Below are 16,698 nucleotides of genomic sequence, written 5' to 3' on the forward strand. Positions count from 1 at the left end.
AATGCGGGTCATAAATGATGGAACAAAAAAAATACTTCTTTCATTTCTGACATCACTTAAGTGCAAGCTGTATGCGTGTAAGACACGCATACAAATGGTAAAATTGCACTCAGAATGACTCTAAAAACTGAATGACATCACTTTCAAGCCGTTTCGATCACCAGTTTTGCAGAAAACAAGGGCACACATTTCTACCAATGACTTAGTAAAAAGACCTGTAATGTGGTATTTATCCTTAGCTCAGTCGTAATGACACATAAGAAAACTTGCAACATAATTGATAATTGCTTCAAGAAGTATTATGAGGCAGTTCACTGATGGTAAAGGCTCAAAAACAATTTTTCCAATTTTATTTTTACCACCAATATGGACTGTGCCAAACTGTACATACAACTTTGCTTCTAAAAACATGCATAAAACAAGAAGGCCTATTAGCGAACAAGAGCAACACGCTGCATAGTTTGTTTGATTGTTCAGTAGCATTCAGCACACAAAAATATGGTACACAGAAGCATCATTTTCCGCTTGCTGGAACTTTAAGCAAGAGGGACGAGTCCCGCTGTCCTACCAAGGGTTAATGGAACCAGCTGCCAACTGATAAGGTTGAATGGCATTAATGAGGCTGTCAGAAATGTTGATAGAGCTAGGTTTACTGTGCACTTGTTTTAATACCGCCTAGCGGACTTGAACGAGCCAGGCTCATCATAAGCCAACTGCCATTTCTGGGGTTAACGCCCAATAAATGTGCACAAAAATGCATATAATGAAACTAGCAGAGAAGGTGGTATATGATTATAACACAGCAGAGCTGCAGGGTGAATTCTTTGCTGCGTGCATATATAGTTTGCTCATGGTTTGCAAGAATACAAATTTACAAAGAATGCAAAACAAAACAGCACGATAAAACAGCAGCCCAGAACATGTGAACACGAGACACATGCACTAATTCACCTTCCCAAGTGTTTCGCAAGCTCGTTTTAGCTTTTTTTATTTCTTTGGACATCTACAACACCTGCCACCTCGACTAGCTCAGCACAATAAATTCTCCCACATTACATGTATTCCGGGTCCGTTCGCAGACTGGGCCGACAATAAGGCATTGTTATTTTTGTACACGCGCCAAACTTTTGGCTGAAGGTCCGGTAGCCAGGTGGCACGAAACAAAAACTCACAGCCATCACAACGTTATGTGTATCCGGTTTACTTGCAAGTATCGTGGCTGACAGCAATGAGCTCCTGCTAGAGTTTCGTCCAAACTCGGCCTTTACTGGCACAGTATTTCAGTGCATACCAGAACTAGACAAACCCTTGGTGACGAATGTCCCTCCAGGTTATGATGAGACTCCAATACATACCATCACATATACGATGATGTACTGCAGCATGGTTTTGTTCCAATTCATACCCATATTACAGCGGGTTTGGTTCGTTTAGTTGGGTTAGTTGTTGTAGAACTCGTCAGTTTCCTCTTTTGGATGCGCAAATAAATTTAGATTTCCTTCAGTTGAGTACATTCGTAGCAGTAGTTTGAAATTTTTATTAAACAGCCTTCGGGATCACTGTAAGCGCAGTTAATTCTTGATTTTTTTTCTTCCGTGTCTAGCGTTTCATCCAGACGGAAAAGTGTAACTGCTGCTAGGAATTCCGTCCAGACGGATCAGTGCACAGCATCATACACGTACCAACATTTGCTGCTGCGCGGTTTCGTCAGGTTGGGTTGGTTGTCATTAGGGGACTTAAGTGTCAGTCACAGTCACTGTGGACATCTGGATGTAACTGGTAGCTATTTTTGTTACCCCTGGACATAACTCCAGCAGCAGTTCTTCAGCCTGGACGAAACTCTAGCCACAGCTTTGAAAAAAACGTACTCACCTGCGACGTCGTTGGCGAATGCCCTGAAGAGCGGAGAAAATTTGATGCAATGGCCACACCAGTGATTGTAGAATTGTACAAGCCAAGCATTCTCCTTGTTTAGGATTACTTTTTGGAAACTAGTAGCGTTGAGAACCTCAAGCGGCATAGAAGGATCATAAAGGCTCGCCAAGCCAAGCGCGAAACTCACTCTACATAATAGCAAGATCCCCGCACCCAGAAGAAATGATAACTTCGTACTGCCGCACATTCCCAGGCGCCGTGGCGTGATATTACACACCAACAGCGTTAAGCAAAGCTGGGAACGTCCGAACTGCCGCGCTCAGCTGCTCACGACAGCAAAAGGCGGACAGCCGGCAGACGAGAAAGAAGCGCTCTGGCGGCTGCTGCGGGGTTGGAAAGAGCGTCGCCAGGCGTCACAAGCATCGTCAGTGCATAAACTACGTCAAAGTTAAGAAACAAGTCGCACAAGTTCTGCTCAAACTTTTTTTCGGTTTTCTATACTTTATGTGGTAAAAAAAATATAACTTCGTCATGAGACTACAATAGTTTTCGGCATAACCATAGGCTACTTTTGACACATTTTTTTTTATTTTGCACGGTTTTAACGGTTGTAAGACAATCCAAGCACCCAAGTCTCTAACAGTTTCGATTCCGAGACGCGACTGCATGTGATAACAGCTGCGTTTACTTGATGATTGTTTTCGTCTCTTTCACTCGTTTTCATTTTGCACCATGGTGGTCGACACTTTCAACCTGAATGTCGGTGTGTTAGGTCATGTAGACAGCGGGAAGACATCTCTAGCGAAATCCCTGAGCACGACTGCAAGTACAGCTTGCTTTGACAAGAATCCCCAGAGTCAGGCGCGCGGCATCACGCTCGATCTTGGTTTCTCGTCTTTTCAAGTGGAGGCTCCTGAGCGCTTGAAGAGTCAATGCCGGAATCTTCACTTCACCCTAGTCGATTGTCCTGGACATGCTTCGTTAATACGCACAATTATTGGTGGTGAGTGGCCCTGTTCAGTTGCACGAAACTACTCGTGAGTAGCTGCATGGACTGCTCCGTTCTGTCTTAAAACATGGCTAGTCGATCCGTGGTCACAGTTCAATGATTTCGTATATGTCGGGCTTGAAATACGCCGTTGGTTGTAATAGGCTCTGCGCATTTAGTGAAGAATCCTTCTCTATGCAGCTATAGCTCCATAGCTATCTTACGAAGGACTTAGTTGCACGGAAAGCAACGTTGAAACCCCTATTGGGACGCGGGTTTTCACTGGCATTAGCATTAGTGCTGAGCTTGCAAGAGCCTTGGCGTACCGTTTCTCACTCGTAGACAATTCAGCGGCCTTTGCAAGCCATTGAATCCTTGAAATTTACCTGCACGTCACTTGTTTACATCCTAATTCCGTGTGAAAGTTAGCCTGGCGGGACCTTTTGAAACCGGACACGCCGCTACGATGTTTACAGCGCTCTAACGGTGCGTTTGATTAAGCAGTAGCACTTACATTGTCTAAAGAGCACACGTTTATCATCCTTTCACCCAGGTGCCCAAATCATTGATTTGATGATGCTGGTAATAGACGTGACCAAGGGCATCCAGACACAAACAGCTGAGTGCCTCGTCTTAGGTGAAATAACCTGCGACCATATGCTTCTGGTCCTGAACAAGATTGACTTGCTGCCAGATGCTGATAGAGCAAAGCTTATTGACAAGGTGACACTTTCCTTCTCTGCTCTTGAGGGCTTCTAACCGCGAAATGCCAGAAAGTGTGCTAATACCATTATATGATACTGTTATATTACCATTAGTGCAGTGTAATATCTGCATGTTGCAATGTTTGTATTCATTTTTAGGTTGACTGTGTGATCATCTGGTGTTGTACTGAAGGATGTGAAATTGCATTCATGTATGTTTGCTTGTTTACATGTTGATTTTTGTCAGGTCTGCGTTGTGATGAAAATTTATGTATCATTCTTATGCCAACGTAATATTTGTCACGTGTGAATGAGGGAGATCACAGATCACAAGAAACAGCAGCGGGCTTCGACAAACGTCTTGACCACAGCTCCAGATCGCTGTCACTTCCACTTCCTCTTTTAGAGGCGGCGCGTGCTTCAGGTCAGCGCTAAGCGAAAATGCGGAACGCTCTGTGTCACTGGCTCCCCGTTAAGAAAGAGCATTGTCCCGATGCATAGCCTGTGTGTTTAAAAAAGTTCACTAGGGGAAGCATGATGTGCACGTGAAAGTCCAGCTCTACTGCTACCGCTCGTAGTAAGGCTTGAGACGTACAACGTTACCACCTCAGGGTGCAGGGATCGCCGAGACTTCTGAAAGCCATCAGGAACGACCTCATAGTTGAGGTCTCCAATTGGCTTGATCAGTTTGTAGGATCCAAAATACCAGAAGAGGAGCTTTTCGCTAAGTCCGTGTCGGCAAATGGGAAACCAGACCCACACACGGTCTCCTGATGTGTACCGAGCATCACGGCGTCGGAGGTTATAGCGTTGAGCATCTCGGCATTGTTGGTCGAGAATCCGCACTCTGGCCAGCTGACGAGCCTCTTCAGCGAGGTGCAGGAAGGTTTGAAGATCCGCATTCGGGTCGATGTCGTCCACATGCGGTAACATGGCGTCCAGCATCGTAGTCACGTCGCGGCCGTAAACGAGACGGAACGGTGGCATGTATGTCGTTTCCTGTACGGCTGTATTGTATGCGAAGGTGATGTATGGGAGCACTTCGTCCCAAGTTCTGTGCTCAACGTCAACATGCATTGACAGCATGTCACCTAGCATTTTGTTTAATCATTCCGTTAAACTGTTCGTTTGAGAATGGTAGGATGTCGTCTTTCGGTGGTTTGTATGACTGTGGCGTAAAATCTGCTGTAAGAGTGCAGGAGGAAAGCACTGTGTCAATATGTTTAGGAAAACCTCCTAGATAGTGTGGATTCTGAAACACGATGGTAATTATCATTTACCAGAAAAGTGGTGGTTGCATAATAGTCGAACCTTGTTATAACGAAACGGTCTATAATGAAATAATGAATATAAAGAAGGAATGGCGATTCCCCTCGGAAGCTTGGTCAATACGGGCTATAGCAAAGCTACAGCTATAATGAAGTAATGGCCGGGCCCCTTCAACTTTGTTATAATGAGGTTCAGCTGCAGTACCCTGAGCCAATATGAGTTTTTCTGCAGCTGTGAAGACATTGAAAGCTGCATATGAAATACTGCTTGAACAAATATAAGGGATTCTAAGGAAATTTTCACTCACCTGCAATGAGTTTGTAGTGGCTTATTCTGATGAAGCGAAGTAAATATGCAGCATTCAGATGTCTTACAAATGCATTTATTACACAATGCTCAAGTACTGGGAAATTATGGAAAGTTAATTAATATCAGGTACAGAGTCAAAAGAAAATCAAAGATGGTGCAATTTTCGCTTGGTTTAATTCGAAAGTGTGTATCGCAAGGAATGTTTAGTAAACATCTTACACCTGGCTGTGCTTATGGGTATTTAGCTATTTATGTTCCCTTTTGATGCTTTAAAGCTTTCTGCTTGAAACTTGTGTGTCTTAAAGTTAATTACTGCATCCATTAGGCTGTTGTTAAGTAAAAAAAATGCCAGTCTTTTGCAAGCAACTGCAGATGCTCCAGTTTCAGTTGTATTCCTGCAGTGTGTGCGAGCGTGCATTGAAACCTTGGCTCACATTATATGGAACACCATGTCGCGTGTTACAAAGTATCATGTTTCCTTTCTTTATCGTTTATGTAGACTACAAAAAGGCTGAAAAAGACATTAGAGAAGACCAAGTTTGCTGACGCTCCCATTATTCCTGTGGCCGCAAACCCTGGTGGAGCTGAGGTAAGCAACCTGCTGTACTTTCTTAAATGGCTCCTGTTTCAAGAGAACCGATAGCATGTATAAATATTCTGGCAGTTTTATTTCTCAACTAACCACAAGAGGATTTGTTCGGAGGTTGCTGCTTTCTTTAGGCAAATAGATATGTGTAGGCATGGCATCTGTAATAGCATATTAGGTAATATTAAACAATGGCATATACACTGCCATATATTTAGATGAGTCAAAGGCAGCAGACAATGTTTTTCATGAATTTAAGATGTCGCAGATTGCAGCAGTGAAAAAGAGAGCCAACTGCTTGGATCAGCTCTTGTATAAAAGGGAGTGATGTTTTTCACAAAAATTTCTCTGCTAGAGACGTGGAGCCAGATCTTCTTAATGGTAAACAGTATGCAAAAGCTTCTGAAGGCCCTGGAGTTCATTGTGATGTTATGAAAATTCTGTGTAAGCAAGGAAACTATGTAGTCACTGCAGCACTTGGTCGAAAATATTAAACAGGGTTTTGTCAAGTAAAATAAGTGGTTAGTTTACCCATAGAGTGAAGAAACTGTCATTTCATCAAGAAGCAACAAAACATTTAATGTACAGAATGCCAAGGTGGTAGTATGTAGGCTTTCATTTATTTATTTTCTCACAAGGCTGAATCTTTTTTGTGTGCATATAATTTACTTGTGAAAGTATGTCAGCAGCTTTCATGTTTTTCTGTGTTATGCATTGAGAGTCCAGTCCTATACTCCGTTTCATACATCAGGTGCAACGCTGTGAAAGGTACGGAAGTAGTCCGGACGGGAAAATAAAGGGAGGCGTATTACTTTGCGCTTGTTCTGTGCCCGAGTGGTCTATGGCACAAGAAAGCGACAGCGTGTTGTCAGCAATAACAGTGCATTTTAATCAAGGTCATGACGAATGTGTCACATGGTAAGCCTACAGGGAAAGCATTTACTATGTTTCGCTCCCCACAAATAACGCACTACTTTTTGGTTGCGGATGCAGGCAGCACAAAGAAGAGTGCTAGCTTTGACAGCGTTGCACATGATGTTTGAAACGGAGTATAGTAGTAAAAAAGCCCACAGTGACTGTTGTGTGCGCAGTCTCGCTTTATTTGTAATTGTGCAAAATGATGCTAAACATTACATTTAAGTTTAGCATGGAAATCAAATTAGTAGTATAATCGGAATGAAAAAAAAAATGAAACAAATAAATCACAAAGTCTGCTGCTCCTCTGCAGGTGCTGTCAAGTATCATGTAGCACATCTACAAGTTCCCAGCACCACTAGGTTTTATTATCACTAACCGATAACTGAGGTCGATAAGGGTAACGGACTGCATACCAAGAGAAGGCAAGCGGAGCAGGGGGTGGCAGAAAGTAAGGTGGGGAGATGAGATAAAGAAGTTTGTGGGGATAAGGTGGCTGCAGCTGGCACAGGACAGGGTTCATTGGAGAGGTATGGGAGAGCCCTTTGTCCTGCAGGTGACGCAGTCAGGCTGATGATGATGATGATGATTTAATGCATGTTGATAAACATCTGTGGCATGCAGCCATTTACGCAAGTTGTTTGAGCACTAATCTCTTTTTTTTTTCTTTAGGGGGAGGGGGTTTGTTTTGAGGGCAGTTATGACATGGCGCTGAGTGCATAGCCTACAGGTCAGCCATTTTTACAGCATAAGGCTTGAAAAAGCAACGGAGTAAAAAGCATATCCTGACTTGTTGATCTTAATGAAAAATTTCTTGTTCTAAGGTACACATATTGATACCTCATGCCTGTCTGGATGCAGCACAGAATGCTTTGTTTTTGCTGCTATTGCACTGACACTCATTATACTAGTGTATTCATTGTATAATTCCCTTCACTTTTGGCTTCGAATATGCGGAGCTGTTAGGCACTGATCATCATTCTTCCTGCCTGCACTCGTCCCACTTCACTAAATTCTTTGTTTTCAGATGTTAAAATTTCTCAGAGCCGCCTCAGTCATGTGAACTTTTCATAGAGCTTTTTCCAACAAAATTCCAAACAGACTAAAAAGCATTTTTTCTTCAAGATGCAGGAAGGCAAGCCATCACTGGTCCCACTATTATGTGTATACCTAACAATTAAAAACAAAATGAGAAGTGCTTTTCAGGAATAACTGCTATATAGCAAGCTCATTCTGCTGCTGGTCTCTTTGAATGAGAAGCAATAAGAATGAAAGGAAATAAATGAAACAATTCTCTTCTTCTAGCCTCTCTCATTATCCTTTTGTGTTACACTTTTTGTGACACTGATGCTCTTCGTTCATTTATTTATATATTTATTCATACCTCAAAATCCCCTCTTGGAGTATTACATGACGAGTGGGTCGTTATAGCGTGTTGATGATTTTTTTTAAAGAACACCTTGAAGTGGGCTGCATTAGTGTGGTGAACTGCGTCGGCAGTACGGTGATTCCAGTCCTTTGCTGTCGGGGGGAAGAGAGCATTGTAATGTGCAGTAGTATGTACGGATGGTGGGTAAACAGCTTTGTCGTGATTAATGCAATCAGAACACGGTGAGCTGGTGTGATAATTGAACTTCCAAGCGGTGAGTGATAAAATTTATGAAAGAAACATAGCCTGGCAATTTTGCAGTGTGAAGCAAGGGATGGAAGATTAGATTCTGATTTCAGTTTGGTGACGCTTGAATAAGGAGAATAATCTAAGTGAATGAATCTTGCCACATGATTTTGAACAGATTCAAGGGTGCGAGAAAAATTTGACTGGTGAGGGTCCCAGACTACGCATGCGTATTTCAGTTTGGGACGAACGACTGTTAAATAGATCAGCAGTTTTATAGCGGAAGGAGCTAGTCGCAAGTTATGGCGTTAGATACCAAGCATGCGGTTAGAATCATTAGTAATGTTGGAAATGTGGGGTGACCAGCTAAGGAAGTGGGAAATAGTTACACCAAGGTACAAACTTTGTCCGTAAAGTTCCAAGACTGAGTCCATTTAAAAAGATGCGTTTAACATTGAAATCATTTGTGCAGCACTCCTTCGAAATAGTCTCCCTTGCAGTCTATACATAGCTTCCAATGCTTCTTGGGGTCTTGGAAACAGTTGGAAAATGCTTCTTTTCGCAGGGCTGTCAGCTCCTTTGTCATGGCACCTTGAATGACCTCCACACTCCCCATCCAGCAACCTTTTAGGGGTCTCTTCACATGAGGAAACATGAAAAAATCGCATGGGGAGAGGTCAGGCGAGTATGACGGGTGGGGAAGTACAGTAATGCTGTGCTTGGCGAGAAGTTTTGTCACACTGAGAGCAGTGTGCGGACATGCGTTATCGTGGCGAAGGCTCCATTGTCCAGGTGCCCATAAGTCAGGGCAACGGCGTCACAGTGCATCACGCATGTGTTGGAGCACGCAGATATAAAACACCTGATTCACCATCTGCCCTTGTGGGACGAACTCGTGGTGTATGACACCTCTACCATCGCAAAAGAACTGTCAGCATCGTCTTTATTTTGCTCTTTTATCGCCGTACCTTTCTCAACACCGAAGAGCTTGTGGACCGCCATTCGGCACTCTGCCTCTTTGTTTGGGGATTGTATTGAAAACATGGTGTTTCATCTTCAACAATGATGCTGTCGATGAAAGCAGCATCCTTCTCTGCCTCGGAAAGCAAATCAGCGCCCATTGATGTCCGCGTGTCCTTCTGGTTCTGTGTTAGGGAGTGCAGCACAAGTCTGGCATTCAGCTTTCGTTTCCCCAAGTTCTCACGCAAAATTTGGTGGCATGTTGTCTTACTAATGTCGACGGCATCTAATAGCATGCGGACTGTAATGGTACGGTCTTGCTGTACTATTTTCCTGATCCGAGCCACGTTGTTTTCATTCCGTGAGGTTGAACGGCCCCTGCATTGCGTCGTCTTGCATCGACGTTCTCCCCGAAACGAACCTCTTGTGCCACTCGAAAACTCACGCCCGCGATGTCTCGTTGCCGTAAGCGTCACGGAGGAGCTCATAGGTCTGTGTAACTGTCTTGCCAAGCTTCACACAGAATTTTATATTTACACGCTGTTCGAGGTGGGCGTTCATCTCTCCACATTCACTCGGAGTAGAATGTGCAGACGACTAGTGACTACGTATTTTTCTACATATAGTGCCATCTAGCGGCTGCCATAGCAATTAACATAAATAGCTCAGGTTAGCCCAAAAAGATGGCCCTGCACATACGCACCAACATTTGTTTTGGGGAATCATTTCTAGAGAAGAAAATAAATCAGACTCGAAACTTTACGGAAAAAGGTTGTATTTGTATGAGGTGATTGCGGAAAGCTTGGAATGGGAGTTATAGAATTTTGTCAAGGGATGGGTCTGCCTGTGGTGAAATGTAACTAGAGAAGTTTAATAACATTTAAAGACATGAGCCATTTGTTGCACCATGATTCAATGTAAGTTAAGTCTGCTTGCAATATAAGTGTATCGTGGCCGTTAGTGATACGTTGATAGATAACGCAGTCATCAGCAAATAATCGAATATTAGATGTGGTACAAGCCAGCATGTCATTGATGTAAATTAGAAAAAGCGAAGGGCCGAGTGCTATACCTCGTGGCACACCGGAAGCTACGGGGGTCAAAGCAGAGCAGTGTTGTTTAGCATATACAAACTGTTGGCGGTTAGAGAGAAAGCATCGTATCCAATCAAGAGTGAGGGGCCAATATTTAAACATGAGAGTTTATGGAAAACCCGCTTGTGGGCAACTTTGTCAAATACTTTTTCAAAATTTAGAAATAATTAGATTAGAACTGATGAATATAGCCAGTTATGTGTCACATGACATACCTTTCTGGAGACCATTTAGTACTGCCTTTCTCCTCCACATGATGCTTTCCCCTTTAATTTTCCAGGCATTGTTGCACAGATTAGCAATATGTTTTGTGTAGGCATGTGCAAATAGTGGTTTTTTGGTTATAATTTAATTCGAAGCGAATAGTAATTTTCTTCGAATAATTTCGAAGCAAATATTTCGAATACTGATTGTACACAAAAAAGGCTGAATGGCATAATAGGCATTTTAAAAATCAGGTATTTTACATGAAAAGGCAAGACTATTACATGAAAAAAAAAGAGAGAATGCATTGAAGCTTTGTCACGCTCATATAAGTTGTGTTGATGTCCTGAAAAAATGGCCATCGGAAATTGGGGAGGCCTCCTGCATGTGGAGCCGACATATTTGTGGGGTCTGAGACCTATCTATGAGACCCCCGACTGCTGTTCTTAAAGGGGCTCTGAAAGGGTCTCTAATAAAGTTGCAGTATGGCTGGGATATTAAAGCATGCCTCTTCACGAATACTGTCCAGCAAGAAATTTTGTAATGCACTTTTAGAAGCTCAGTTATCTATAGTCAAAATTTTAATTTCAGCGTCTCGCGCCTTCCCCTCTCCTCTCGTCACTTTTTGCACGCTGGAAGGTCCCCCACCTCTGAGGGCGGAGCTTCCAGACCCGCCCGAGCTATGCGGCTAATTGGCTGCGGCCTTGGTAGCTGCCTGACGTCTGAAAGAATCTAACCAGTAGCCACCTCTCAACATGTATACGTAGATGCAAGCGACGAAGCAGGGTGCGAGCATGAAAAAGTCGCCGGGAAGGGCTCGTCAACTTTAACACGTGATTGTAGGTCCTCTGCTGCGTGTAGAAGTATATTATTTGGCTCAGGTTTTTATGACAACACAATGCAGTGATTAAGTGAGTTGATGTGCTTTCCTCGGAAGGTGTTTCAGAGCCCCTTTAATTGCGATTGCGTCATTGTGCAGCTATTACATTTAAGCGACAACTCCATGAACACGTACTAGGCATATGCACCGCGCACCCAGCTCAACCTTGCTTCAGGCGTCGAAAGGGGCACCCATCTCCAATTGCCTCTTGCTAGCTGCCTCTCATTCTCGCGCCATTGTACTTGATTCATGAATTTCATGCGTAGAAGAGCGGCTGTTGCACCTGCAGTCAGCTCGAACTCGTTCTGCAGAAATCAAGGGAGCCGCGCGTCCTCCGATTAGAGAGATTTAGCCTAATGTGATCCACTTCCGCGGGGAGCCACTGCGCATGCACAAGTCGTCCGGAGGATGCCACGAGGCGCAGGTGCCAGCCAGCTGTTTGCAAGCCTGCCCCGTCGGGACCAATCGGCGCGTGTGCACTGGTGGTGCGCGGAAGTGGATTGCGCAGTGCTAAATACCTATTGATGCAGGCCGCCGTGCCAGTCAAGGTGCACACGCACCATGCAGTTGCAGACACCTGGAAGGTACAGATCTAAAGGCCGCGCTTCCGCCTGCTCGCGTCTGTTGCCACGAGCATGCACAGACCGGCGCCGGCATACACAAAAGCAGCTCAGGCATGTGGCACGGAGTCATGGCATTGGTTGTGTGTGCGCCGCGTTGTCATCCCGGAGGAGGTAGGTTGAACCAAAACTTCATGAAGCAAGAGTTCCAGAAACGTTATTCACTTGAGACAAATACTTTGAGATTTCAAATTCCAAACATTTGCATCGAATTGAATATCGGATACTTTACTATTTGACCAAATATTTGAAATTACCTAATATTTGCACGGGCCTGGTTTTATGTTCAAAACGGAATCACTGAAAGCCACACTACATGGCAAGCACTGGTGCCATGAACTGTCTGTACATTTTACGCACATTGTCTTGTTTTGATTAATGTTTGCAGAATGTTGACCATGCAGCGACGCTCGGGCTCGATGGTCTTGTGGAGGCCCTTTGTCAGGCAGCTCAGTTGCCTGAGCGACAGGATAAGGGGCCCCTAGTGCTGTCAGTGGATCACTGCTTCTTGGTCAAGGGCCAGGGTACAGTGCTCACGGGTACCATTCTACAGGGCTCAGTTGCTGTCAATGATGTAAGTGCTGACTTCTCAATTTTTTTCTCAGCATTGCTATCAACGTCTACAGATATTTCTGCCCAATTGTGTGTGTATTCATAAAATAAAACCTGGAAGGGACACTTAAGCTCGGCATTAAGGGCATTAAACGATAGCATTAATGGGTTAATGCCCATATATACTGAATTGGTCATTGTCTGCTTTGCATCCATAGATCACTGTTAGTCCCCAACAGTTAAGCGATGAGCCTCTGCCTTGCTGTGGCAGGGACGGCCACCGGTGGGGCTTGTGTGACCCCGGTTGCTCTTCCTAAGTAACCTCTCGCGACCAATCATTAATTTAACTGCCACCCGCCATATGGTCAGTTCAGTTTGCTTACAGTACGGTGCACAGGTTGTGATGACGTCACAAGGTCATGTGACCTGTATGAGTTGTTTCTCTGGGTATTTTTCACCCATGCCGATGCCAGCTTTTTTGCTTAGTGAAATTCTTAACACTATTTCATGAAAACACAGAAAAGCTTCTACATTATGGCTGACTTTGTGTTTACGTAAGACATCTGGCAAGATGTACTGTATTTGTTGAAGCAAAACTTTGCAGACATTAAAGCTTTATGAATCATTGTTTCTCACTTCGTTAGTCTACTCGTGCACTAATTGACCTAAAGGATAGAAAGTACTCGCTGTTGTGGCTCAATGGCTGTGGCGATTTGCAGAGGCAGAATCCTGGGTAGAACAGCTACATTTTGTGGAAATGAAAATGAAAAAAAAAATTCTCTTATGCCGAGCTTTTGTTGTGCATTCAAGAACTGTAGGTAATAAAAACTAGTCCAAAGTTGTCCACAATAGTGTACCCCAAGGCATGGCTTTGGCATGGAAATTTAATTTTAAAATATGAAAAGTTTTTCATCTGCTTTTGCTTGTCTTTTATTCTATCTTAAAAGCAAGGATTTTCCTGAAGTAGTAATGCTGGCTTCTTTGAAATAAAAAAAACAAATGAGAGGAAAAAAGAAAGATTGTTTCACAAAAAGCAAGAGTGTTGCATTGCAGTTATGTCGCACCATTTGGTTGTGGGGAACCTTGGATACTATGTGTGCTTTGGCACCATAGGAGAAAAAGCGCTTACCATCAAGTTAAGAAGGTGGTAACAATAAAAAATATTCAGGGCACCAACCTGTATAATACTAAGACTGGTAATTAAAAAAGAGGGAAGGGAGCATGTTGTACTTGCATACTCTTCTTCATCATCATTATCATCATAATAATCAGCCTGACTAAGCACACAGCAGGGGAAAAGCCTCTCCCATGTCTCTCCAGTTAACCCTGTCCTTTGTCAGCTGCGGCCACTGTATCCCTGCAAACTTCTTAATCTTATCCGCCCACCTAACTTTCTGCCACCCCCTGCTACGCTTACCTTCTCTTGGAATCCACTCCGTTACCCTTAAAGACCAGCTGTTATTTTGCCTTCACATTACATGCCCTGCCCAAGCCCATTTTTTCCTCTTGGTTTTGACTAGGGTGTCGTTAACCCGCTTTTGTTCCCTCGCGCACTCTGCCTGCTTCCTATCTCTTACCGTTACACCTATCATTTTTCTTTCCATAGCTCGCTGCGTTGTTTTTAACATAAGCTGAACCCTTTTCGTTAACTCTCGTTCCTGCCCCATAGGTGAGTACTGGTCAGGTACAGCTGTTGTATACTTTTCTCTTCAGGGATATTGGTAAACTTCCATTCATGATCCGAGAGAACCTGCCATATGTGCTCCACCCCATTCTTATTCTTCTAGTTCTATTAGCTATTCTTCTCTATGTGGATATAACTGATGCAGTGTTTTTGGATGCTGCCTGTCTTTATTTGGTGATTAATCAAGTGTTTGATTAATAATGAAGTCACTAACCTTTTTGTTTTAAACTAGTGAAAAATGTCATGGTAAATAATTTCAGAACGTTAAATATAGGTACCTAATGACAGCTGAATTATCTGAAGTATTGGAGGTTCAGTATTGGAGGTTGCAGTGCTGTATTTGGAAATGTGGTGAACAGAACTTGTGCGCAGTAAATCTTTTCTTGTGCAGGTGGTAGAGATTCCATCGTTGAAAGTGTCAAAAAAGGTCAAAAGCATCCAAATGTTTCGCAAGCCAGTTAACAGGGCAATACAGGTAAGGGTCAGGAATCTTTTGCCTCTCTGTGCAGGAAATTGAAACTAACAGTGCTAGTTGCATTATGCATTTTATAATTATGTATGTTAACAAATACTGACCTTTTCCAGTTGGCTGTGCATAGGCAGCATGCATAAAAACGTGACGAATTTTTACTGTGCAAAGTGAGATCTCAGACGACGTTTTAACAAAGCAGTGTGTGGAGTAAAATTGTGATTTTTTTCTGAAATATAGTAACGTCATGCTGATATCAAATGCAGTGTTCCGGTTTAAGGTCAGTTGTGCACCTGACTTGACTGATCTTCCTCATGTAGCATGGATTGGTGATGCTACGGACCTTCTTGCAAAACATGGGTGGTCAGTGAAGTCCCAGCATTCTAGAGGCATCTTTAAAATGGTGATGAAACAAAAAGAAAACTCAAGTTTCTCCACATTGAGCTCTTAACAGAAAAGCAGTTCTGCTAATACCAGAGACTATGGGAAGGCTTTACTTAGTTCTATACAGCATGTAAATTTTCATTTCTTTGTGCACTTAAAAATCAGCGTTGTTCTTTCAAATTTGCATTTGTTCACATCAGAATTGGACAAAGTAATTATTGAGACAAAAATATCAGGTGGCTTGTACGAAAAACAGTTCATGCCACTTGTTGCAGCTGTCTGTGTGCCTTTATCTGGAAGCACTTTAATTGGAGCAAACAAACTAATCTGGCTTTCTTTTGATGCCGTTATTTTTCATTTAAGACTGACAGCGACGTGTGCTGCAGTTGCTGTATGTTATATAATGTGTATTTAATTCATATTTTTCTGTCTCGCTGCGTCTAACCTAGTGAATGCGGTTGACTGCATGTGAACAGCACCAGTTTCTTCGCAGACTATCATTCTCCTTGAGGGCTGAGCACACCTGAGTCCACTCTGTTTTGCTATGCCATTGGATAAAAGTGGAATGGTCACTGTGTCACCTGCATGCTTTGCCTCTAGGACAGCACATATCTGAGTGGGTAAATGTGACAAGAGCACACACTGAAATGTGAATTTTTGGTACTTTTGGAGCAAAATCCAGAAGTGCACACCACTGAGCATTTGCTGTGCTGTGCCTCGATCCTTGTTCTTCCCTAATGTGCACCTGCAGAGCTTGCAACAGTCCAGTGTTGCCTGTATGCAGGGTGATCGTGTGGGCGTGTGTGTGGGTCAGCTGGAGGCATCATTGCTCGAGCGAGGCTTGGTGTGCACCCCTGGCCATCTGGGGGCGCAACTGTTCCTGCTGGCACGGGTGCAGCCTGTGGCACACTTCCGCAGTCCCTGCCCCTCTGGGAGCCGGTTCCACCTCTCAGCCCTGCATGCCACCCTCATGGCCAGGTCTGGACCACCTTCTTGAACTGCCCACATGCTGTTTACTGTACAGTCAGCACAATGAATGCACTCTTTCTGTCAGAAAACTTGATGCTAATTTGGGAGGTGCATTTGCTGCATGAGGTAAAACTTGCACCTGCAGTCAGTTGAAATTTTTCCAAATTTTTATCATTAAAGTAGGAAGTGCATTTATTATGCAGGTGCATTTATAATGCCAATGAATACGGTTAGTGTGTGTGTGCCACTTGTGTTTTAACCATGGTGTAATAAAGGTCCATTCTAGTGACTCATCAGCTGACAACCTTTTCAGAGATGCATTATGTTCTGCTATTGCTATCGAGAAAAATCTGAAAATTTGTGCACATTTATTTGGAACCTAATTTTTAACAGAAACATGTATGGGTCAAAAACTTTAGAAATTTGCACACACCGCACACTTCCACGCTCATGGATATGCAGCATTATTCTTGTATCAAACACATTTATTCACTTTCAATTATTTTGCTTATCATACAAAGCTATTCCCACAACAAAAACCCAGATACAGTGTCCTTTAATAAAACATTTCACTGTGTCAGAGACTAAACAAGCGGTAGCACCAGATGGCACTTCCTAGGT

General features: G+C 43.3%; 2 protein-coding genes across 2 annotated transcripts in view; one reads left to right on the forward strand and one right to left on the reverse strand.

The window, feature by feature from the left end:
* Positions 1–2,251, reverse strand: part of LOC144114569 (sulfhydryl oxidase 1-like) — a 97,691-nt gene extending 95,440 nt beyond the window's left edge. Inside the window, exon 1 of the mRNA XM_077648401.1 lies at positions 1,873–2,251. Coding sequence (XP_077504527.1) covers positions 1,873–2,122 — 250 coding nt within the window. The 5' untranslated portion in view covers positions 2,123–2,251. The remainder of the gene's footprint in view (positions 1–1,872) is intronic.
* A 243-nt stretch (positions 2,252–2,494) lies between these two features.
* eEFSec (eukaryotic translation elongation factor, selenocysteine-specific) overlaps positions 2,495–16,698 on the forward strand; it is a 28,215-nt gene continuing 14,011 nt past the window's right edge. The window contains exons 1-6 of the mRNA XM_077648402.1: positions 2,495–2,878; positions 3,417–3,586; positions 5,645–5,734; positions 12,408–12,593; positions 14,647–14,730; positions 15,893–16,086. Coding sequence (XP_077504528.1) covers positions 2,608–2,878; positions 3,417–3,586; positions 5,645–5,734; positions 12,408–12,593; positions 14,647–14,730; positions 15,893–16,086 — 995 coding nt within the window. The 5' untranslated portion in view covers positions 2,495–2,607. The remainder of the gene's footprint in view (positions 2,879–3,416; positions 3,587–5,644; positions 5,735–12,407; positions 12,594–14,646; positions 14,731–15,892; positions 16,087–16,698) is intronic.

Source organism: Amblyomma americanum, chromosome 1 (assembly GCF_052857255.1).
Source record: "Amblyomma americanum isolate KBUSLIRL-KWMA chromosome 1, ASM5285725v1, whole genome shotgun sequence".
NCBI classification, from domain to species: Eukaryota; Metazoa; Arthropoda; class Arachnida; order Ixodida; family Ixodidae; genus Amblyomma; species Amblyomma americanum.